The sequence below is a fragment of the Bacillus rossius genome, chromosome 8 (assembly GCF_032445375.1).
Source record: "Bacillus rossius redtenbacheri isolate Brsri chromosome 8, Brsri_v3, whole genome shotgun sequence".
Classification (NCBI taxonomy): Eukaryota; Metazoa; Arthropoda; class Insecta; order Phasmatodea; family Bacillidae; genus Bacillus; species Bacillus rossius.
In genome coordinates this window covers 22,292,796-22,319,803 of record NC_086336.1, presented here as the reverse complement: position 1 = coordinate 22,319,803, position 27,008 = coordinate 22,292,796, and the positions used below count along the sequence as shown (strand labels likewise).

Here is a 27,008-nt window from a genome sequence, read left to right as displayed (position 1 = left end):
TTAGTTGGAGCTGGCTCGACGAGCACATAGTCATAATTTTGTCTTTGCCTTAATGATTTTGGTTACTCCCCAGGCCGCGATTATTACTCCTATTCGTTCGACGATTTTACTTATATCTTCGGCTTCCTGTGCCGGTATCTCGTCAGCTCGGTGTCTGGATTCCAGATCCTTGCTGAGAGAATAGGCAATGAGGTACTGCTTTCACTTTTCGCCGAGAGAATTAATACACTTGTCGCCTCGAGCTAGTTGTTTGGCTAGTTTAGTACTGGTGCCACAGAACCTGTAGCTGGGAATGTGTATCTCGAATGATAGATTGTTTATCAGCGAGTTCACAAGTCCTGCACCCATGTATTTTTTTTATCAGACCTCTTAGACTCATTACGAACAACAGACCAGAAAGTATAAATGTGTGTGATCTTATAAAATTTCACCAGTACAACGCAAGTCGTCAAGAAAGAAGTGTGTTTTTCCGTGCGCATTAAGCAATATGACGAAGCCAGTTCGCGAAAATCGCGGCACGGCTTACTGTTGCCTTCTACCATGCAATGCATAATGGCGGGCCCGTCCAACTGCGGTAAAATATTCGTTCTACTGAGTTTGTTGGAAGAACCAAACGGCATTCGATTCAAAAACGTGTAACTCTATTCCAAATCGTTACAGCAGCCAAAGCACCAGCGTTTAGCTATGGTACTACAATCAATGTTAATGCAGATGTGATATGTCCTAGAGAAGCGAAATAATATTCAGTATTTGTTTTCGAATATGTAATGTGCGAGAAGTAAGGCAAAATACAAGAGTACTTTCTCAAAGTCATACTGCATTTACATGTGTCAGAAGTACAGTCGTATTCCTAAACATCTCCTACGAGGCAACCCGAATGTCAAAATACCTTTTAACATAAATTAATTTAATTTACGTCATGCTTATGATGACTACGTAAACACCGACATGACTTTCCAGCAATTCAAAGAAATGTGCTCCTTGTGTTGGAAAAATGACATGGATTCCTAGTTATAGTCAAAGCCTAGCCTCTATTTAAGGTCAGGTACGCACATGATTTTGATCCGTTTATCTTTAAACATGAGTCATAGCATTTCGAAATTTGGTAGTAGCTGTCGAGACTTAGCCTACGTACTGCTATCACATCTCACGACTCCAAAATTCGCAAATATATTACACTATTTGCTCAGAAAAAAGGAAAAGTGAAACATGAATTTCTAGAGTACCTTCTAGACATCGACCAGCGCATGGAAACCTCGGATTCTCGAATTCGTGACATGATCGATGTATCGAATGCACAAAGACGTGATGATTTGAGGACTTTACAAAGTAGTCTGAATACATAAATTACTCGGCAACAAAATCGGATCTTGCCTGACACAAGAAATAAGTTTGTGAGAATGAATAAAAAAGTACAAAAGAAAGCCTTAAAAAATGTTTTCAGCCAGTACAATGTCGGACTTGGATAGTGACCTTCCTCAAGCTATTCAGTCTGTTCGTGGAAAATATCTCCTTGCTAGAAGAACCAGACATGTATGTGGGATGGAAAATGAAGAGATATTCAAACCATTTACTAGTCGTCTCGATGAACTTAAAAATAACGAAGAACCAACCCCCAATGTGAAGACAGAAGTTTTTGACGACATGCTAACTGTAAAAAAGTGGAAATATGAGTCGGATAGAGAAGAAGAGGACTTTGCGAGTACATAGTCTATGAACAAGAAAAAAATACGGAAAAGAGGACCACCTGTTAATGCAATGGTCCGGCCTTATCAAACAGCCTTCACGAGTTGGAATAATGACACGACCAATGGAGTGTACAGTAAACATAATAAGTGGCTCCTCGGTGCTAAAGAAATAGACTTTTTACTTGGAAATATTGTGCGCATAGAAGAGTTCAAAACGCACCGGACTCCGGGTCTGTACGAATTGCTGATTTTTAGGGAGCCTAAAGGTTATTCTCACAAAGATTGACATGAGTACAAAAAAACTGCTAGAGCTAACCAATGCACAATATCGTGATAACGATCCGGAAAGTGTCATATATAAAGACGAAGATCGTGAAAAAATAGAACATTCTCGCTAATCTCTTCAGTGAACTAACAGTATATCGTGAAGGGTTAAAAAAGATAGTAAGTGGTTATAACTTTGACTATGTGTATTGGGATGACCTTTATGAATTATTTGATCGTCCTCGACTTCTACTTACATCCTATAATAGCAGGAAATTATTCGCACATCAACGAAATAGTCCCAATATCGAAGAACTGAAGGAAGCTAGCTGCATTTAATTAGTAAAACAAGAAACTCTCACGAACTTCATGCTTCTGCGAGACGAAAATACCTTCGTTGCGAAGTCATAGTTCATGGAATTTATGATTTATTCCAGGCGGACCTTAATTTATGATTTATTCAAGGTGGACCGTCTTGAGATGATACCATATGACCGATTAATAAAGGTTTTCATAAAATGTTGATATTCATCGATTTGTATAGGAAGTTCGCTTGGGCTAGACCTGTGTAATCGAAGACTGCAACTGACATATCCAGGCCATGGTCAATATATTGCGTAATGGCCGTGTACCATCGCACCGGCAAACGGATTGAGGTAAAGAATTCTACAATCCAACCTTCAAGGCTTTAATAAATAAGTATGTCATCAAATACTATTCTAAATTTAGTAGTGTCAAACCTCCATTGTCGAAAGGTTGAACAGAACTTTGCATACCAAAATGTGGCGACAGTTCACGGCTAATGGAAATTACAATTGGTTGGACACCTCCTGAGACTAATAAACAAATACAATTCCACAGTGCATTCTACCATGAAAATGAAGCCTAAAGACGTAAAGGATGATCAGTTGCTTCAAATAGTGATTACAACACAAAAAACAAAGATCCATGAAAGCGTTAATCTAACGTCGGTGACATTGTGCGAATCTCCAAGCAGAAAAGTCATCTTCGAGAAAGGTTTCACTGAGAACTAGAGTCCCGAAATTTTCCATGTGATACATATTCGTTAATCAAAGCCTAAGACCTACTACCTCGAATAATTGGACCACAATTATTTTCGAAGTGGATTCTATGCCGAAAAGGTTCAGCCTACGATGTATCCCGATACATTATTGGCAGAGAAGATTATAAAAAGAAGAAATGGACGATCCTACTTCAAGTGGTGGGGCTTCCCACCTCGCTTTAAGTCATGTTTAGCAGATGCAGAAATCGAGAAATGCTCAAGACTTTAGTTAATTGCATGTGTTTGTTGTACCTTTAGTAGTGTAGAATTTATATAATCAATTTTATGTGAACTTGTGGTGTTTTATTTCTATAATGTGTTCTTTTTGTGATATTTTTAATTAAATTACCTTTTTCCATTGAGAAAGTATCAAACCAAGTATCGATTGAATCAGTAAATTAAACAGTTATTTTTTTTGTTGAATTTTGGAATTTTTTCCGAATTTCTAGGTCAATATTTAAGAGTTTTTAAGATGACATCCAAATTTAAAGATGGCCGGTGCCACTGTAATAATTAATTATAGCTGCACTCTAACGGACCAAAATTAAAGTCAATATGATGTAAACATCTTCTAGCAGATGGCATGTATACTACATGACTATATCGATCATTCAATCGATTACTGATAACAATATGTCGGACATGATGTAATACTAGTTGATATATATACCATGGCATTAGTGGTGGTCAGTCTGCCTGCCAGCAGCCGCCATGGTGAAAGGATCGGTCGCCATTTTTTATTTTTGCCCACACCGTGTTCGAACCGAGAACTTAAGTGCATTTCTAAATATTTTTTACTAAAATTTTATTGCTTATTTTTTGTTTATTTTTTTATTTATTTTCCTAATTTATAAAATAAAAATTACAAATTTTCAAGATGATGGGCTTAACGAAAATTGCATCGTTGAAGTCATAATTTAAAATGGCGGAAAGTTCTAGAAAACAAAATGGCGGATAACAAAGTAGCAGATCCAAGATGGCGGAACCAAAATGACTCAAAATGGCTGCCGGGTCAAATGTCAAGGTCAATGTAATCCAAGATGGCCGCCGTGACGTCACAATCTAAGATGGCGAGCAGCACTTCATCACCTCTCCTTAAAGCCTGCGCTTATAACACCATTTATACACATATAAAAGTTTTTTTTAATAAGATACAATGTCCAACCCGACAGTTAAAAATGATAATTGTATATTAATCTTACTGTGCATAAAACGCGTTTGCTTATCTTTCTTGAATTTGGCAAGGATTTAATTGGCCATTAAAGTCCATTTTGGGACGCGGTAGAATAAGCACATTTTTTTTTTCATGGAAGTACTAAACAAAATTTAACCTCTCATATCCCCAAACTAAATTTTATAAAAACTATTTACTCCATAAACATTTAAGCTTCATTTAAAGCTAATGTATTTGGTATGAATAAAAATTGTTATGCCATGAAATTTTCATGATTATAATATAATAATTTTTAATTGCTAATAATACTACTGTTACAAATAAAGCACTTTTTTGTTGGAATAAACGGAATGATTTATCGACCATAATCGAACATGCATCATTTACGTTATCTTATATTGACTGGGAGGTAAACAAACGCTTTAGCAGAAAGGTCCTTCGAAAAATTAATGAATTTTAGAAAACAAAAGATAGTTTATGTTAAATTATATTAAGCATAAAATAGTTGCGTAATATAGTATTTGAAATATAAACCTCAGTTTAGCCTCCATTATTTTGGAAATTCCCTTAAACATCTACTTTAAAATTTGTTAAGTTTAGCCACCTAATATTTTATATTTCTTTGAAATTTTAAATATATTTCTATAAAATTGAGATTTGACAATAAAAATAATTTTAAATTGTGAAATTTTATTACAAAATATTTTATAACTGTCAATTTATTATTTTTACATCATTTTCAAATAGAAAAATCGCCCCAAAAAATAATTCCAATAAGGTTTGTATTTCAAGAAACATACAAATAACACAAATAATATGTACTAATTCAACTACAAAATATTGTTAAAAAAATATTTTATCAAATAAAATATTGAAAGTTATTAAAAACTTTTTGTATTGAAACTTTATTCAATTAAAAATTTCAAATTTTAATGTGTTTTTCACCTATTCAAAGTTACTATCTTCCGTTAACGATAGCAAAAACTAGCTAAGTATTTAACACTTTCTAAGCTGTCCCGTTTATAAAGTTTTCTACAAAATACATTTGCATCAAAGTTCAATGAGTTCAAACGTCTACGTTTTCTGAAGGTATAAGTACTTACCTCGAGGATCATCAGTAACGTATACGTAGGCCGATTGCAGCCTTGAAATATTAAACATCATCTGTAAAAGAACAAAACTGAAATTTAATTTGACAAAAGTAGATACTAACCAGTCCCAGACATCATATATATGTGTGTGTATATATATTTATTTATATATATACATATATAACAAAGTCGGGTTAGTTACACCATTTATAACTCAAGAATATCTGGCCGTTTTTAATGATGTCTGATTTGTTGGATCCGTCTCCATCCCGAATAGTAGAATTTTAAAATTTTAGTAACATTCACACAAAAAAATTATTTTATAAATAAATTAGGTTTAGAACTCCGCCATATTCCGCAACTGACAACTCATGTCACGCAGGTTGTCCATAGACATACAAAGTTATAGACCTACAAACTGTAAGAGTTATTTCTATATGTCCGACAAGAAATTGCCGCGAAGCTATTCTAACGAATAAAGAAGAGAGAGTAAGAAAAAACTGAAGCTCTTTACCGTTTAACGCCATTTTTGGGACAATTGTTCTTTACCCATTTTGTGATTTATTGTTTACTGTTAGCATTAAAATGATTAAAAATGAATCACATACTCACATTAACACTACAGCACTACCACAGAAAAAAATTAAAAAAATTACAACACAGGTTGTATGAGAAACTCTCGGAACATTCCAGTGACGTTGCCTGTCTGTATAAGTGTTATATTTTTTTTTGTTTTATGTTGTCTATAATTTGTTTTTAAAAAAGCATATGAAGGTTACCGGTAGATTGTTTTTAATTTATTTAATCCGAAATTCAAGGTACTTTATTTACTCTGTTTTTCCTCTAAAATAAATTAAGCATGCTAACATTTCAAAAAATTTGTGATGCACAGAGTTGCGCAGAGTTGCTTAGAGTTACAGCCTTAGAGGGGCTACCAACAAAATAAACATGTGATTAATTAATAAATTTGAATAAATCCCAGCTAGATGGGTCATGGCGTAAAGTAAAACATGTTGTGAAATTTAGCGAACATGGGATAGAAACGTAAAACACAACCAGATTTAAGAAAATAAATATACAATTGATTGCTTTTCTGATGATACAATTAGAGGTACAAGTCATTGTATTTCAGAATATTATTCGACACATAGTCATGACAAAATATACGCATATTATTGCAATAAATACAAAAGTTCATATATAATCCCGCTCGTGCGAACATACCATTAGCAACGTATCCAAATATATAACTAGAAGTAAACGCCGTACGAGACCCCTACATTACTTTAAAAAGCAAGCCTAATTTAACAAACTAACACATAGAAACAACACGATTTATTACACAGAAACCAAGTAGGTCAAGCTAACTGCTCCTCGTAATGAGATTCAAACAGGGTGCTCGTGCTTATGGTCTGTCCGATCCAACGGCCATAGCCAGGTAATAAAATAGAGCAACTATTTATGGCCAACAGCAATACGTTATTGTACAAGCACGGCTAGTCAAGGTAATCAATACTTAAGGCTATAATAAGAATGAGAATATTAAATCGGGGGGTGTCGCGCCACGGTTCGGGTATGGTGCAGCAGTCATGCTTCAAACAGATGATTAACTCCAAAGCAATTTAAGCAGACACAGGACAGCCAAAATCAAATTTTCTAAAAGTGGCGGGTGAAACAGGAATTTCGAATATAGAATATAGGGCCCTAACCTCAGGAGAATTTAGGCTATGTAAACAACAAGTAAACACTAATTTAAAGAAACGACTGCTTGAGCATACATACCAAAACCATGTCGCGACACCTCCGGACCGGAACAGACCCGAGGCCACAGGGGGCCTACCATTTATAATCCCAATGACGTCACGGGAATCGGCGTAGGGTAAGAAAGGAAAAGGAAGGTGGAGGCAGATTGATAAGGGGAAGGGAGCGGAAGCGCTCGGTGGCGCGTGGTTTGAAGTGGATGCCACTTCAGTGATTATAAATCAGTAATAATGACTTCACTTTCGACTTTACAGATTCATGGCCACATTCACGATCGAGTTTTATTATTGCAACCTCTTGAAGATGCACAGCATAAATTCTTACTTCATGGACAATATGGAGGAACAACTTGATCGGCGTCAAGAGATCAACACAGCAATGAAAAGAACAATTCATCACGATTTGCAGCAACTACTTCAAGAACAACTTAAATTGGTCAGGCTGTTCAAGACTTCATTGGAGCGCATGCCAAATAATGACTACAAAGTCGTGATCCAAGCGGATAACTGACCAGCTGGAACCCACAAACGCATATTTAACGCTCCAACGATAAATGAAGTTGCAATCCTGATTGTTGGTGAAAATTTGGAAACACGCGATATTGTGCTTACACGTTGTAATACTAGGCAAATGCAACAAATATATAAAACACACTGCTTATATGACACGTTGCAATACCCGCCGATGTTTTGGCAAGGAGATGATGGATATCACTGCAATATCAATATTATAAATCCATTGAATGGTCTGTATCAATATCATAGTTTTCATTTCAACATGACACAAAATTTACTCCGTTTAGTTTTGGTTTCCAAAAAAAAACTAGAACCACTCCTAATTTCCTAGGAAGTCGTAAGAGTCGAAGAAGAGATTAGGGGCTGTTTTTTTTTGTTGAGAATATTGGGCAAAAGACTAACAACCAGTTTTACATATATAATTTATCTTAAACCTTTTAAATTTACTAAGTAACCTTCGGGGATTTAGTGATTACATGGTTCTGTCCACCCCTTCAGGGAATACGGACGTGAGCTTTATTTATAAGATACTAATTTTAATGTTTTTATTTTAATTGAGGAAACTACCAAGAAGGTTAGCTCGATGAATTATTACGCATGTCGTTCGATGATTCGTCAAAATGCCGACAACTATTTTCTACGATTTCATTGATTTTTTCAGCAATATTGCGTCGACATGTATGTCAAAATTGGAACGGAACGCCTGACTTTCATTCGGTTGAACCAAGCCAAACTGCGTACGGAGGAGTATATCAATTAACGCGATGCAATTAGCACCGAAGGAGATGCAGCTAATTTTGGTCGATTGACTATTATACTGGCGACGTTCACAGGTAGCCTGCGTTATATGCATGAACAGTGCACCATGCAATTACATATGTTCGTCATTACGGTCAGCCAGATCTATTCATTACCTTTACGTGTAATCCGAAATGGATAGAAATTGTTCAAATGCTGCTTCCCGGACAAACATCAAGTGATCGGGTACATCACCGCACATGTCTTCAAGCAAAAAATCCGGTCGCTTATGAACTACATTGTTAAGCAATGCATCTTTGGGGATACTCGTTGCTGGATGTATTCAATTGAATGAAAAAAACGAGGCTTGCCGCATGCACTCATTCTTATTTGGTTAGTCGAAATAATTCGACCACACCAAATAGATTATATATGTGCCGAGACCGATCCAGACCTACATGATGTAATTACGAATATGATTCATGGACAATGTGATGCCATCAACCCCTTATCCCAGTGCATGGTTGACGGCAATTGTTCCAAATGTTATCCTCGAAAATTGACAGTGGAGACCATCACTGGTAACGATGGTTATACACTGTATCTGCATCGATTGCCGGATGATAACGGTCGAACTATTACAACGAAAGTGAAAGAGAATGATTTCGTGGTTGACAACATTTGGATTGTTCCATATTTGCCACTTATTTTCAAAACATTCAAGACACGTTGCAACGTTGAATATTGCAATCGGCAAATTCTTCAAAAACATTTGAGAATATGTCATGAAAGGCAGCGATATAACGGTATTTGGCATCCAAACCTCCAATATTTACAATGAAACTACGTGCTATCAAGTTGATAGACATGTAGAACTGCAATGAGGTGATTTGGCGTATATTCTCATTAAATATTCACGAACATCATCCCACTGTTGAACATTTGGTGGTGCATCTGGATAATGATCAACGAGTTTATTTCGCCGCATCTAATTTTGCTCAATGTGATGAAGCACGTCCAGCGACAACATTGACCAGTTACTTTGCGATTTGCCAAAGCGATCCAATGGAAGAACGTTGCTTTACTCAGAGATGCCATGTTATTACACATGGAACAATTCATCGAAGAAATTTTAATGTCATCCAGATGTACATTTTACTGATTATCTTGGTCGTATTTATACAGTTCATCCGAAGAATGATGAATGCTTTTATTTGCGGTTGTTGCTAATGAATGTTCGTGGGCCAACATCATTTGAATCACTATGAACTGTTAATGGTATAGTGTGTCCAACATTTCGTGCTGAATGCCAAGAGCTCAATTTGCTTGAAAGCAATACTCATTGAGACACGCCAATCGCTGAAGCAATTATTTCTGCATCTCCAGGTCAGATATTGGCTATCATCATTTCGACATATTTCCCATCGAATCTACATTACGTATGTAACAAAGACAAGGATAACACATCAGAAGACATATTACATCGAATTCGTGTCAGTTCAAGAAATCTCAATCTTGAGATTAATGAGAAGATGCATAACCAGGCTTCGCTCTTAATCGAAGAAATGTGTTACCTCATGTGCGGTAGTTGGTTAGTCAGGTTAGGAATGCCAGCGCCAGATCGTGGAATGAATGATGCTTTTAATCAAGAATTGTAAAATAAATGTGAATATGATCGACATTAACTATACCAATCAGTTCAAACGAATGTACCCTTGTTGAACCCCCAACAGAAGGAATGCATTTGATAATGGAAATGGTGGCTTATTTTTCCTGGATAACCCCGGTAGAACTGGGAAGACATTCCTCATGTCATGGATTTTGGCCACTGTTCGTGCGAGATCCGACATAACAGTAGGCAGTTGTTTCTTCTAGAAAAGCGCCCACATTGTTAGAAGGATGCTGTACGTCTCACTCAGCGTTACAATAATTGTCGTTAAACCTTCAAACTACTGAACAACCGACATATAACATTGTGAAACACTTCACAATGGTCAAAGTTTTAGTAGAATCTAATGTCATCATCTGGGACGAATGCACAAATGCGCACAAATGCGCATTGGAAGCTCTTGACCGAAAATTGAAAGATCTGCGCAATGACTCGAGATGTTTTGGAGGCGCAATGATTTTACTCTCTGACTATTTCCTCCATACACTGCAAGTCATTCCTAGGTCGACTTTTTCCGATGAAATAAACGCTTGCCTAAAATTATCAAATCTGTGGCGCTATGTGAAGAAACTTCAGCAGGCAGCAAACATGAGAGTTGCATTTCTGAACAATCCATCTGCTGAATATTTCTCCTATCATTTGCTGACCATCAGTAATGGCCGTGTTCCTGTCGACGATTCGAGCGGATTTATTTAATTCCCTCCGAATTTTTTGCAATTTCGTCTCATCGAAAGACGAGCTCATCAACAAAGTGTTCCCGAACATCATTGCTAACCACAAAACTAACAAATGGTTGAGTGAGCGAGCAATTTTGGCGGCTAAGAACAAAGATATGGATGACTTAAACTTTGTAATTCAGAATAAAATCGTTAGTACTCTGCATTCATTCAAATCTATTAACTCTGTTACAAACGAAGACGCTGCCACCAACTATCCAACTGAACTTTTAAAACTCCTTGATTGTGCCTGGCTTACCACCTCACAATTTACAACTGAAGGTTAGCTGAGTAGTCATTATGCTTCTAAATTCAAACCAACCAAAAATATGTAATGGAATGCGTTTGGTTATAAGAAAACTGATGATCAATGTGATTCACGCGATGATCCTCAAAAATTCAAATGTGAGGAAGTTCTCATTCCGAGGAATCCGATAATCCTAACCGATAAGTTTAAACAAATTCAATTTCCGATTCTTCTTACATTCGCCATGACGTTTAAAAAATCGCAAGGCCAATCCTTAAGTGTCTGTGGTCTGAATCTGGAAAATGCATGTATTTTTCATGGTCAATTGTACGTGGCATGTTCACATTATGGTAAACCATGGTTCTTGCACCTGATCACAAAACGAAAAATGTCGTACATTACCAGCTGCTTCACAAAAGAGAATCAACTTGAGTGCATCCCATGCAGCAAAATACATAGCTTCAATAATTGCTGAAACGCCAATGAAATACTTGATTTTTGTACTTTTATCGAATTTTTAGTAATTTCCTAAATTAGGTTTAGCTAAAAATTAACACGACATTTATTGACCGTTAAGTGGTATGAAGTTCTCCGGGTCAGCAAGTTAACGATAAATTGTATTCATGTATGACCTTGTACCGTGCTTTCAAAGGGGGGATTTTATACTTTGTGGCTGCCATGCGCAGATATTCCGCTTCTACGAAATAACTCCTGAAACCTTTTTGTCACGATCGGATTTACATTCACTTAATACCTAATTTAATTCTTAAAAGTGTCGTTATAGTCCAGCTATCTTGTTTTACCATCGAAGGAATTTAAAAATTTTTTAAAAATATTCTTAAATTATCATTATTTATGAGTCTTTAGGTGAGTAGTGAATTTTTTTAAAAGCAAATTGGTAAATTTTAAAACAAAAACTGTTAGGGTTCAATAATCTTTAGACGTGAGATCAATATATTTCTTTCAAATAATTTGACAAAATAATTTTAAAAATCTTTATTGCCAATCACAAATTTAAACTTATATGCTTCGTTAACATTAATGCATTCATTGCTAAGAATTTTGTTAATCGTAATACGAACATGGAATCTAATATAATTTATTTTTTAGTTAACCTAAATTAATTTTATGTGGTTTTTGAACTGTATAAATCCAACACGATGAACATTTCTGTATCAAAATATGTCAGTAAGGAAAATTCCGGTTAAGTTATTTCGGTTGTTGTTGCGTGAGGATGTTAACGGAGGCATATACGAGTCGCGACACGAAGAGCGCGCGGCACTCGGTACATTGTAGCCTTGGCGATAACTCCTGCCGCGTCATGCAAACATCTGTCCCTCGAGAGGATTCCTCACGCTTCTGCTCCAGACAGTGAGATATTGTACGTGATCTCTGGAAGATTCCAGACACATGTTGCAGCAGTCGGAGAGCTTGAGTTAGTGGTGAGGGAGCTAGTGTGTAAAGTACAGTATATACATAAAAGAATGTTCCAGTAATAAATTAATTTTAATAGTATCAACTGTTAGCGTTGTAGATTTTTGGTTCATTGTGACAAAGAGTAACACAAACAGTTTTAAATAAGCGCATGCGCGAGTACTGATTTGTTAACTTGCTTGCAGCATCACCTACGTGAAATGGTGACTTCTAAGTGTAAAGCGTTTTGTGTTATGAAATTTGCTAAGAGTGAATCTGTAATTTTAGCTCTCCCCAATGGAATACCTTCCTACGAGAGTGGTTGAACGTCGAAGGCCCTGACCATTGGATTGGTCGTAATGGTCGAGATGACGGAGATCTTTTTCGCTGGCCTCCACGTTCACCTGACATAATGCCAAAGGAATTTTTTCTTTGTGGCTTTATAAAATATGTTTCTACGTTCCACCACTATCTAATAATTTTCCAGGATTGACGCACAGATTTGAAGAGGCTATTGCTTCCATTAATACGTGTGGGAAGAATCGGACTTTAGGTTGGATGTGTGCCGTACAACTAATGGTACACATATTGAATATTTGTAAGTAAAACTAGGTTAGTTTACATTAAATTTTATGTACCATTTGTTGTAAACAGTATAACTTAACCTGTTACAAGATACCATTTAAACTGCTACATTGTATTATGGACATAATGTATTTGATCTGAACGCCAGCGCCGGGACTCGTTGACTCCTCTCCTGTCATGTTTCCCCCTCCATTTTCATCATTGATGTAAATGTATATCCCTCCTGTGTGTTAAAACGCACAACGCGTCTTATCTAGTTTGCAGTGTACGGTGTAATAGACATCCACTTTTTATTTCCGTTAGGTACACGATTTCTTCTACACACTAGCGTTGTCCTTGCTTCGATATTAAATAATGCCAGATATTGGCCATAGCATAACTTACAAAAGTTTTAGAAAAATTTATGTTTCAGAAATAAAATTGCTTCCGCATAGCCTACAGGCTTAGGTATATTTATAAGTACCAACGTTTTGCTGGAATTTGACTGGAAAATTCTATAAACTTCTAGAACGTTTAAAAGCAGTAATGCACTTTTTTTTCATATTCCGTATAGCGAAAATATTTGGAATGTGATTACACAATGCACCCGGCATTGAATAGTTTAGACCGATAATTAATATTATGTCTACAATGGTAGTAGTGAATTTTCTTGATCATCAAATACTCTTTTTATCCCTTGCACTTATACATGGACGTATAAAAATTTGCTTTAGTTAAAGAATATTCATAATATTTATACATGGTTAAAATAAATTAGAAAAAATTTAATAGCATAGAAGTATAAATATTTTTTTAATTAGAACTCCCCATTTTTTTACTGTAATTTTTTGTCTCATCAAAAGCATTTTTCAGCCAATAGTTTAAGATAGTGGTTAGGATATTTACAATAAATTATAATGGATTTGATAGCATACTTAGTAAAAGAGTTATGATTTGTTTTGTACTGCAGCTCCTGTTATTTCCAACATATGCAGTTTTGGTTACATAAAAATTTTTCTTTAGAAAAATTTTTTATACCATACTAAGGAATTTCAAAAAAAATTGTTTGTCTGTAAAGTCAGTTTACGGACGATAGTTTAACGTGACGTCATAGCAAAACATTGATGAAAAGATTGCATACTTTTATGAATATAATTGAATCAATTTTATTTTAATACTATAAGAATAAATACTTGAAATTATGCCAGTAATCAGATTTTTAAAATGAAAGAATAATTAACCTTCATTGCCGAAATTGTTGTTGTAATAAGCAATGAAAACCACATTAACTTTTCACTTCACTTTATAAACATTCGACGGAACAGTTCACGTGTAGATGACTTGTAATTAATTTTAAAAACTGGCGTTTAGCTATAAAGTTTAAATATAATTATGAACAAGTTTTTATATAAATAAGCTGTAATCAAATATCTATCATCAATTATATGAATCACCATAGATTTTTAGTTAATTGTAACATAACCTATTATTACTGCACTCGCCGACAGCGTAATGGAACAATGAGCGTTACGGGACACAGCGTAACGGAACAATGTGCGTAATGGGACATTTTCGTACGTGCAGCCGGCGTTCGCCAATTTATTAGACGTTGTCACGTCAATAAACTTGGATTCAATAGTGTACATGTTAAGGAAATTTTATTTATATTTTTTTTTGTTACAACCCCTTTCAGTAATGTTTTGTCTTATCAAAAATTATTTAGAACGAAAGTGTTTTACATTTTAAACAGTATTTACGATAATTGTATATTTTATAGTTTACAAAATATTAATGTCAGGAATTTTTTGTCCTTAACTTTGTTTTTACTAACTTTTAAAACAAAGGTATGTTGCATCAAAAATTATTTTAAACAAAAGTTTCGGGTAAAATGTTTAAGTTTTCCAAACAATATTAATGTATTTGATATTTCCTACTAAGAAAGTTATTCATTATTTGTCATTCATCACATGTTTCTTTTGGACCCCTTGTAGTAATGATTAATTGTAAAAAAATCATTTAAGATAAAAGTTGTAGATAAAATTATAAGGTTTCAAATAAAACTTATTTCATATTGTACATGGAACAGAAATAATATCTATTTTTTCTATTAATTTATTTCCCAACCTCTTGCTGAAATGGTTAAACTTATCAAAAAATGTTTCATATAAAAATTTTGGATTAAAAAATATTAAGTATACTTAGAAACAATATGAACGGATTTGATGGTGTGCTTACAAAAGGAGTTAAGAACTTTATTGTTTTGTAACCCCTGTTTATTCCTCTCTTGCAGCTATGGGTTGGATAAATTTTACAAAAGTTTTTCAATATTATATTAAGTTTCACCAACAATAAGAATGGATTTAATAGCGAGTCTACTAACGCAGTTATGTATTTTTGTTCTTTATCACTTGATTTTTTCCAGCTCTTGCTATAATTATTTTTCGTATAAACCAATTATTTCGGACAAATATGCAAATAATATTTAGAGGTTTTAAATTAAATAAGAACGGATTAAAAAGCATACGTGGAACATAAACTATGAATTTTCTTAATTCTATTCCTTTTTTATCCCATTGTTGCAATAGTTCGTTTTTCAAACATCAATAAAGACAAAATTCTTACACAAAAATTAAATTATTAACAAACATTTTGAACTGATTCAATGTTGTGCCTACTAAGGGATCTATGATTTTTTTTGTCCTCCAACCCTTGTTTTTTCAATCCTTTGCATCTATATTTAGTCGTTTCAAAAACGTAATCAAACAAAAGATTTTGGCATTATTCCTACGAGTTTTAATACTTTCAACGGATGTAATTATTTCCATATTATGGAAGTTACAGCGATTTTTCTTTTTTCAAAAAAAACTTCCCCATTTCTATCCCTTGGATCAGTTATTGCCCATTAACGAATTTAAGTGAGATTTTCCACTAATAGATTTAATGTATCAGTTCGGAAGTGATTTATAAAAAAATTTCGACAGTTATCGTGTCCACAAAATTGTGATGTTTATATACCTATAAACAACATTTCAGTGGCTATGGTTTTGGGATCTATGGAGCATGAATCGAAAAACTATATACAATTTTTCCGAAGTCGCACCATAGTAAGGGCTACAATAAATTGTATTTCTACTAAATCTACCTAAAATATGAGAGAGTGTTTCAATACTCGCCAGTGATATGTAACATATAACCTCGTTAACAACCAAATTCACGTGTTTTCATAAGGTAGGTGTACCAAAGGTGGCCGTAGTTAAGCTTTGATAATTTTTTTAAAATGTCTTATGCAAGATAAAATATCGTCATTTTACGTTTTAAAACATTGAACCATATGCAACTACAAGCGAACACTATGAATTGAAAAATTTTAGATTTAAATATTTTGTTTTAATTTTTTGGAAAATATTGCGTTTGGGCCACCTTTGGAACAGCATGAACCTAAGGTGGCCCACCGATTGTACCTAAGGTGGCCCATATGCATAATTTTACAATTTTCAAAAAGATATGGAAAAAATGGCATATTATTTTGAAATACACTAATAAAACATACCTAATAAGTGTGAATAAACAAGGTAAGTCATCAAAATCTATACAAAAATTGAAAAAATCACAGTACAAAATGAGAGGAAAATACATAAGAATAAGGCATTCCAACATGTAAGAAAAATCTTTCTGGTAAATTGACAACTTGTCCTCTGAATACTTATTTATAAGGTGTGTTCAGTTGAAGAAACATCCACAAAAGTCCTTGAAACATAGTTTAAAAAATTAATCAGAACCTTGGCAAAATGAGCACATGAAGTTTGGCACTTTGTGTTTACTTGTTATGCCTTCACAGTCCTCATGAACATATCTCATGCATCGGTTACATAGGCGCATGTCACCGATTCTATCTACTTTACATAAATGACAATACCAACTGTCTTTGACTTGTTTTGTTGCCTGTAACCCACTGGTACCTGGACGAACTTCAAATGGCACTGTTTTTTTGTTTTTTCTGTCCCACGTTATTTTTTTCCTTTCTTGTTTTTTTTTTTTTGTTTTTTTTTTTTTCCTGCTGTAGACTTTTGACGTTTCAGTTCTTTTCCTGCAATGTTTCGTTTGAACCTTGAGTCTTCTGTACTCCCGATTTGCATTTTGGGTTGAAACAGACTTAACACGACCTTCTGAGCACGATAGTTGATAGCTTTTTTTCTTGGTTTTACACTTTTCTTCTTAGGAGCTTCAGGCGTATGGAGGATATCAGACAGTGTGGGCGATGTTGCACTTGGAATAACATCTGTTTCAGAATCAGTGGTAACTAAATCATCTGAGTTTGAGTCATGAATAGAAAAAGCATTGCCAATCGAACTGTCACAATATGAGAGTTCTTGTTTTTCCTTCCGGGGTTTCTTTAATGTTGGTTTTGATGAATTTTGTTTCAGTTCAACATTCTCTGAATGCTTGCGGGCGACTTTATCCTGATTTGGGCCATCCGTTTGTTTTTGCAGTTCATGGGTGACTTCCACCATGTTATCTTCAGGTCTGTGAGTAAGTTGGCTAGGCGCAAAAGCTTCATCTGGAATCACTGAAGGGTCGAACGGGTAGATACCAGTTGCCTTAAAACCTGCGGAGACATTAGCTGGTGTCGCAGACTTGGCCCATGCTCGTGAAAAAAGCTTCCCAAATTGACTTCTTCTTATCCTCCGGTCAGCACTAGCTTGTTCAACATTTTTAGTTGAACTACATGCATGCTGTGTCCACAGCAACATGACTTCATTATCCCAATTAACTTCATAGGATTTGAAAACACTTTTATCCATTGGTTGAAGTTCATGCGTTGTATTACTGGGCAAACAAAATAATGTAATGTCATAAGAATTAGCTGCATGCACAATATTTCCATCCAAATGTGAAGAGGCGCCATCAAAAATCAAAAGAGCGCGTCCAGGGGTTTTGTATTCTGCAAAGTGAGACAGCCACTTAACAAAGGTCTGTACGTTCATAGAACCTTTCGGGGTCATAAAAACTTTGTTACCATGTGGTAAGTCGTTACACCATTCTGGTCTCAAGCGATCACCTTTGTAGAGGATTACGGGGGGGATAACATGTCCCAAAGCATTACCACATGATACTATGGTAACATTTTCACCGTGTTCTGGTGCAATGTTATGTACGCATCTTGACCCTTTTCGAGCCAATAATACCTGAGATTTGTGTAAACAAGATCTATTTCGTTTTTCGTCAATATTGTAGATGCATTGAGGCTTCTGCATTAAATCTAATTCGATCATGACATTCTTCAATTTTTCAAAGTTAACTATGTATCTGTTTAGTTTCTGTGCCCTTGCTGGATTCAAATGCTGAGATTTTCTTCTGGCAATGTCAGGGTGCCTGCTTAGGAACAACGTGAGCCATTTCCGACCAGCTGAGCCCGCTAGTTTGTTGAAGGGATGTTCTATGTTGTTCAAGGAACAAAAATTGTACACTGTTCGCTTAAGCACTTTGGGTGTGAAAGGCATTCCAACATCTGCAAGTCTATAAATTCTCGAACGAAGCTCTAGCTCTTGATCTACTGGCAGAACTGTTGGCCTACCTGTATTCTTGTTAGGATTACCAGATGCTATATGGTTCCTGAGGGTCCTTCTTGGTACACCAAAACATTCAGCTGCCCTCCTTACAGCCATTTTGTCTTTCAAAACAGCTTCCATAGTTTGAGTTAGCTGTTTTTGAGTCCATTTGCCTAATTTTTTTGGACATATTTATCTAAAACATAAACATAAATGTAATACTTAATACTCATTTAAAGCCATCATAAATATTAAACAATATTATAACATTATGTAGAAGTAAACATGGGCGTAATTCAGCAATTACAAGGAAAACTTGTTTCAGTGAGTGAAGATATTTGGGCGGCCCTAACAGCTAAGGTTTAGAGAGCCGATGAGGAGTGACATGGAGTGGCGCCGGAAACGAAGTGCGGGAGAAACGAGAGAAACAGACAACTTATGGCATCGTCCCAGCATGTTTCCCACATTCGAATCTGTTGACCTCGGAGGAGATCGAGCCCGAATCGCCTTGGTGGGAAGCTATCATCTTGACCACTAAACCACTACAGCATACAACATTTGTTTAAAATTAATGTTATTCGTGTACACTCTCCAAGCTTTGTGTTGAATGCGGAACTTCAATATATTTATTGGCACATGTCATCTTAATAATATTATTAGTTAATACCAGACATATTGTATTGTTTCCATATCTCAGTAATTTTTTGTGGGACTTGGGCCTGTTTTATCTCATATTTCAGTGTTTTATATAATACTTTTAATGTTTAGTTGGTGGTTCTGAATGATTTTTATACCTACAAACAGTTACCACATATGAAGCAAAAGTAATATATATTTTATTTTTGTAAATTTAATTTATAATAAATGTTTATTCAAGAATCTTGAAAATATTTAAAAAATTACATGTTACTAAAAAATTAATTTGCTAAAGCATAATGCATGTAACTTCATTAAATAACTTATTTGCATTGTTACAGGAATAATGATGTTCCCAAGGTGGCCCACTAGGTACTCAAGGTGGCCCGCGGGCCACTTTAGGAACCTAGCAGAAAACCACACTTTGTCACACAATTTTCACTCTTACGAAAATTATTTACAAAATTTCTAAACATACTCTATACTGTCAAAAGCCCACGTGTCAGACTTTCCGAAAATACATAGGTATATGTATTTGCTTTGAATGTTTACTTACTTTTTTTGCTTTCTTCTATGCGATCATAAATAATAACATACTGCCTTCGCACTTCACGTCTAAACTAATGGCGTCGTAGCTCGGCTGAATCTCGTCTCGCGCGTTTCGTTTCTTGAAGTCTACGCTAGATCGGGACAACGTACAAGAAGCCAGAGACATCTAGCGGTTATTCTTACAATTACTATAAAAATCTCACAGAGGGCCACCTTGGGTACACGGGCCACCATTGGAACACCTACCTATTGCAGATACACATAACATACGTATCTTGGGCACGAAATTTTAAGTAGATTTCTTTAAGATAATGCTGAGCGTGATAAATGTAGGAAAGTTGTGTTTCAAACTACATTTCGAGACTAAAATCACACGCAGATTCCGCACGCTCCGCTAGAACTCGCTGCTGAAGTAGGTAGCTATGACAACTATTGAATCATTCGATTTGCAGATAATATTTTTTAACTGTTTAGTAAAAGCGAGAGAAACATTAAATTAATATTCTTTACACCTGTTTGGACTTGATTTTCTTACAAAGAGATTTATTACAAAACTAGCTAAAAACCTTTGGCTTCACTCGCACGAGTTAAGGGTTGGCTGATGTCTTAACATTAAAAGAAAATTATGTGAACATTTCCAAACATTTGAACTAATTTAAATAGGTGCATAAAAGATTATTTTCATAACAGAGCCGTTTAAAAATGATATTAAATTAAGATATTGTAAATAGGCTTTTAGGTAGACTTATAAAAAACGATTACCTCTTGTAGCAGTTACCATAGTGCGACTTCTAAAACATTTTGTATAGTTTTCTTTTCATGGACCATACACCCCAACACCGAAATCAATTCAAAAATGTATGTATATACATTATATTTTTATGGACACGATAACGGTCATAATTATTCAAAAATCACTTCTAATCTGATACATGAAATATAATAGGTACTGGAAAACCCCGGTCTAGTTCGCAAACGGGTATAAATGGGGAAGGATTTTTTGGAAAACAGAAAAATCGCTATAGCTCTTATAGTTATACAAATATTGCATCCATTTGAATGTTTTATAACTCGTAGGATTTTTACCAAAATATTCTGTCAAAATACATTTTTTATATGATAAAACCATATTAAAAGGTGTGGAAAAACACTGGGTTGGAGGACAAAAAAAATTACTTATTAGTCATGCTATCGAATCCGTTTAAATTACTTGTAAATTATTTAATTTTTTTGAAAATGGTTTTCTGAAACAATTTTTGATAAAATGAACTATGCAGAAAAAGGTATGAAAAGCAAAGGTAAAATTTTAAAAAATTAATTTTTGACCCACGTGCACTATTTTTCTTTATTTATTTATCATCTGCAACTTTCAAAATAATAATTTATTGCTCAAACATTATACAAGGGGTTGAAAGAAACCATAATTGAAGGACAATAAAAAGCATACCTCCCTTAGTAGGCACACTACTGAATCCATTTAAATTATTTGTAAATATTTTAAATTGGATCTAAAGTTTTTGTCATAAACCAATTTTGATAAAACGAATTTTTGCAGCATTGGGGTGAATAAATAAAGTGTTCAATTAAAAAATCATAATTTTCTTACCACCTAGTTAATTAATCGACTCTTTTTTTAATGTGAAACTTTAAATTTATGATCTTCAACGTTTGTCCAAAAAAAAAATATTCATACGACCAATAATTATAGCGAGGGCTGGATAAAACATGGAATAAAGGAAAAAAATTCCATAACCATTTTGGTAGAAATGCTAATAAATCCATTAGGACTGTTTGTTTACCTTAAAAATATATAAGTAAAATATTTTGCAAAAACATTTTTTGTTACAAATACATTGCTGCAAATGGTGAAATAATCAGGGGTTAAAGAGCAAAAAAACATATATACCTTAGTAAACACATCATAAAATCTATTCTAATTGATTTTAAATATTATAATTGTAATCCAAAACATTTGTCTGAAACTATTTTTGTTAAGACTAACCATATCTGCGAGAAGTTGGATAAAAACAGGGGTGTAAATTAAAAATAATTTCTAATCCATTCTATTAAATCCATTTTTATTTATTCTGAAACCTTAAAATATTAGATAAAACTTTCGTTTGAAAAATTATTTATCCTACTTATCATTACTACTAGAGGTGGAAAAAACTGGGGTTTAATGACAAAAATATTTATGACTTCCTTATTAAACAAAATATCTAATACGTTCATATTGTTTTTAAGCTGAAAAATTTTATCCATAACTTTTTTTGATAGAATTTTTCATACTACAAACCCTTCTTGATAAGGATAGAAAAAACAAAGGTTAAGGACAAAAAAATAATGACTTCAATATTAGGCTAACAATTAAATATATATATATATATATATATATATAGCAATTGATTATTAATAATTTAAAACGTGTTGAAAAATCAGGGGGTAGAACAAAAATAAAAATAATATAATAAAACTTCCTTACCGTGTACAATATTGAATCCGTGTTTTATTATTTTTTACTTCCTTAATTTGTTCTAAAACTTTTGTCTAAAGTAAATTTTATGTAACCAACCATTACTGCATATGTTTGAAATAACATAATTTATTGCAAATATCCTCATCATTATCTTAAACTATTGGCTGAAAAAGGCTTTTGATGAGACAAAAAATTATAGTAAAAACATGGGGAGCTCTAATTAAGAAATATTTTTACTTCCTTGCTATCAAATTGATTCAAATTTATTTTAACCATGTAAACATTATGCTCATTCATGGTCAAAAGCAAATTTTTAAATGTCCACGTATTAGTGCAAGGGATAAAAAAGAATATTTGATGATCAAGAAAATTTACTACTACCTTAGTATACATAATATGAAATATCGGTATAAGCTATTCAATGCCGGGTGCATTGTGTAAAAACATTCGAAACATTTTCGCTGCATTGAATATGAAAAATTTACATTACTTTTTTTAATGTTCCAGAAGTTTATAGAATTTTCCAGTAAATTTCCAGAAAAATTTAGTTCTTCAAAATTTACTTTCACTTATATGCTAAGACAAAAGTTTTTTTTTTTCCGGTTGCTCCAGAAATTATGTACCGATTTTCAAAACCCCGTTTTAGTGTATTGGATGCTATATTTTACGTTGATGAAATTAAACGTTCTTCCTATTCAAATTGTGAGGTACACAATTTAAAAAAAATATTTAAACGCGCACTTATAAGTTTCCATTTAACTTTATGCCATCATTTATAATAAAACTTTGTTTTAAAACGGTAAAACCTATGCTTAGAATAACTAAATAATTTATTTCTTCTTACAATATCTCCATTATTTTAAGTAATTTGATATAAAAAATTTGTTGTCTGTAAAGTCGGTTTAAGGACGATAGTTTAACGTGACAACGTCATAACAAAATATTGAAGAAATGATTGATCCAGAAGAAAAGGAAATATATTCGGCCTGAGACTGAGCCGTAATAGGTTTTTGCAACCAAACCATTTAGGTATTAAAAATATTATATTCTTTGAGGAAAATTGTTTTTTTTTTTTTTTTTTTACTTTTCTATCTTTTGTATGATAGATTCTACCTCTGCATACTTTTATGAATAAAATTGAATAATTTTTATTGAATTATCACTATTTTGTATGGATACAAAGGAGTAAAATGAAATGTACAATTTAATTAATAATTTTACTTTTATCTGCATTCATTAATTCAAATATATTTATTACTTTTGAAATGTGGCGTGTGCAGGTATTTCTTTTTACAAGTACAAAAAAAATTCGCTGATGCCGGGATTCTAACCGACAACCTTTGGATTGGATCAATTCAATTCAATTCAATAGGCTTTTATTATTCACATATTTCACTTTACAGCATTGGTAGGTATATACAACAAGACACTCCAGCACTCAGTGCTCTTTTGCCTAATCTATGATGACAAATATTTACATTTATAAATTGGTAATCGTAAGACATGAGTTAGATTAAAGGAAAATTTAAAAAAACTTTATTGGAAGATAGCGATGCTGACCGCACGACCACGAGGCCATACATGAAAAGTAATAGTTTCAGATGTTATATACATATTTATAAAAATTTTGGTTCAGGGTAGGGGAATAATATTATTTTGTTTTTATAACACGATTTTAAAAGAAATACGTATTCCAAATACACTAAACATATTTATAATGTGTTACAATATGTTTTTATTCATTGAGCAAAATATCCCGGGTGTAATTTGAATTATTATGTGTAACTGTAAAACACCATTGTTGGTTCAAAACGTATTTGAATATTCAACATTACTTTAAAATAACCGTACCGATTGTGCTGAAAATCGGTAGAGAATCGTTAAATTACATAATATTAATAATTAAAACGAAGAAAATATGATTGAAAAGTAAAATCGATGGTTGTTCCAATCGAGTGGAAGAGAGATGCCACGCATGCGTACAATGAGCAACCAGGACACATCCGTAGTGGGACATTCGTAGTGGGACACTTTTTCGTGCGTGCAGCCGGCGTTCACCTATTTATTAGATGTTGTCACGTCAATAATATCGGTTTTGAAATGTAGTGTTCAGATATCTATTTTCTTATATAATGCATTATTATTTTTAGTTATGCTTAGAGTAGTATGTTTTGGTTCCTCCTGGCACTGGGTTCTGGGTGTGGATTGAGATTGCCGAGCGCCATATTGGATTGTGACGTCACGGCGGCCAATTTGGATGAGCGTAACGGGACACAGTGTAACAGGACATAAGCGCAACGGGACACAACGTAACGGGACAAGAAGATCACATCGGCCATCTTGTGTCCACCATTTTGGATGACGTCATTTTGTTTTCTCGAACATTCAGAAATAAGGTTTCCGCCATTTTGAATTATGACGTCTCCGTTGCAATTTCCGTTACGGTCGTCATCTTTAACTTTTGTATTTATTATCCAATTTTAATGAAAAAAAATTTAAAATTATAAAAAAATTAATTAATAAATTTTATTATAAATATTTAAAAAAACATACATTTACGACACGGAGCTCGGAGTACTCGGTTCGGACCCGATGAGGGCAAAAAAAATTAAAAATGGCGACCGATCCTTCCCTCACAGTGGCTGCTGGCAGACTGACCCCCACCACCTATGTCATAGCATATATAACGCCAGATAGCATGACGTGACGTCCGCCATCTTGTCCTCGTCTGCTGGAAGCGATCATCATTGTATCGTCGGCTAGAGTGCACTGACACCAAGTTAGTTTAATTCGTACCCGCTAGAGAACAGTAATCATTTATTATTATTGCTGTGACAACCTCCATCTTGTTATTTGGCCGCCATCTTGGAATTGTGTAATTATTTAGCTAGAAATTCGGAAAAATTTCCAAAATTCATTAAATAAATCACTCATTAATTTACATATTGATTCGATCGATTCCTGTCCTCGGTTCGATACCCGATCGATGCAATAATGTTTAAAATTTTGTAAAAAAATAATAAATTCAATAAACCATTTTCAACATTCTTAAAGAGACTTAAAACCTCTACTACCATCATCCTATCAGACATCAAGACCACCATATTGTAAAATCGTAATAATTAACCTAGAAATTCAGGAAAAAGTTCAAAACTCATTAAATAAATTTGTAATCTATATAATGATTGATTATATCGCCTAAGGTCCTTGGTTCAATCTCTGACCGATAAAAACAACTTTAATATTTTTAAAAAGTACCACTAAAGTGACAGGTTTGAGAAAATAAAAACACCGCAAGTTCTTTTAAAAAACTTTTATTACATAAATTCTACACTACTACAAGTACAAAAAAAATACACAGACAAATTACTAAAGTTTTGCGGATTTCTCGATTCAAACAGTCTTCTAATTGTACGGACGAAGTTTTTTACATGACTGTAAATGTCTATTCAGTTTATCAGGTTGACATATCGGTACACCACATTTTTCACACAAAGACGAATTATCGACTTCATTAAAAGAACAGTGATATTTTTCATGTTGTTTTGCACTTTGAATATTTGCTAATGTTTTGTTACAAAATATACAGCTTGTTTCTGATGAATGTACACCCAGTCAATCACAATTCCTGAGGTGTAGTTTTAATCTTCCATAGTGTATAAACTTGATAAAACACGTGTTGCACTAATATTTAATGCGTTCAGAGTTATTATTACTATTGTGTATTACATAATCCCGTAATTTCAAGTTTTTGATGTTCTCACAGTACGTACAGTTGGGTGATGGAACACCATTGGTGCCTTCATCAATGGCACTTGCACTGTTGACAACCATTGTAACACTGCTTAAATGATAACTTCTGAAGTCTTTGAGGTCTGCTCTGCGGAAGATGTTTAACGCGTCGAAATCTCCTGTTGTGCTGAGAGAGTAGGTGTAGCTGTAGACGACGTTGTCATCGAGCTCTGCACTGATGATGGTAGACCTTCGCTCCAGGTTGGTGTTGATAGTGGTAATGATGCCATCGAGTTCTCAATAATAGCTAGATACTTTTCTATTACGTTAGTCAAGTCTGACTATCTGATCCGTTCATCACCGCAGCCAGAGACCGACGGAAGTTCATATCACCAGGGTCTCACATATATATTCTCATTAACTGGTATAAAATATCAGTCAAATTAATAACCATGTTCATTATACTCGCACTTAACTTTCTCGGAGCATTTTTTATAATGGCGATGTAAGCTATTGATACGTGAAATGAGTTTACTGCACTTGTTACATTAAAACTCTGTTCTTTTCAGTAAATTATTCGGACAACTGCTACTTTCGTGTCTTGCGCATTTGTAGGTTTAGTAAAAGATGCGCCACAATATTTGCATTGATGCGATGTACGCTCTTCATTAATTGAAGTCTGGAATGCAGATGATGGAACAACATGTATCGTTGTCTCCTCTGCAGTCGGTATCGGTATCTCCACAGCTGACGACGCCTCAGCCATTGAGCTCTCCGCTGTCGTTGTCTCCTCTGCAGTCGGTATCGAGATCTCCGACACCATCAACGTTGCTACCATCGAGGTCCCCGCTGCTGACGGTAAACAGTCTATCCCGGTCAACATTGGAGCAGTAACAAAATTTCGTGAAACTTACTGAAGAGAGCAGGTCCGTACTGCACCGTGGCCAGAGGTGAACTGCGGGTCCAGTCGTCTGAACCTGGCTTATATACCTGCGGTCTACTGGTATACTACATGAGTGAAAATATTTTCTGTAATTAAAATTATTATTTTTTGCTAAGTACCTAAAAAATTATAGAAATAAAAACACACGAGTTCAAGTTTAACACATTTATTTATAAAAATTACACAACTACATATTATGTTAATGAATCCAGCATTTTCG

At 34.2% G+C, this 27,008-nt stretch overlaps 1 protein-coding gene across 2 annotated transcripts in view; it reads right to left on the bottom strand.

Annotated features, from left to right (window-relative positions):
- LOC134535585 (very long chain fatty acid elongase 7-like) overlaps positions 1–27,008 on the bottom strand; it is a 120,418-nt gene that overhangs the window by 69,589 nt on the left and 23,821 nt on the right. The window contains exon 2 of one of the 2 annotated variants that reach the window (XM_063374797.1): positions 5,293–5,353. In XM_063374797.1, the coding sequence (XP_063230867.1) occupies positions 5,293–5,353 (61 nt within the window). Of the gene's footprint in view, positions 1–5,292; positions 5,370–27,008 lie in introns of both variants that reach the window. The other variant, XM_063374799.1, reaches the window with a different exon arrangement.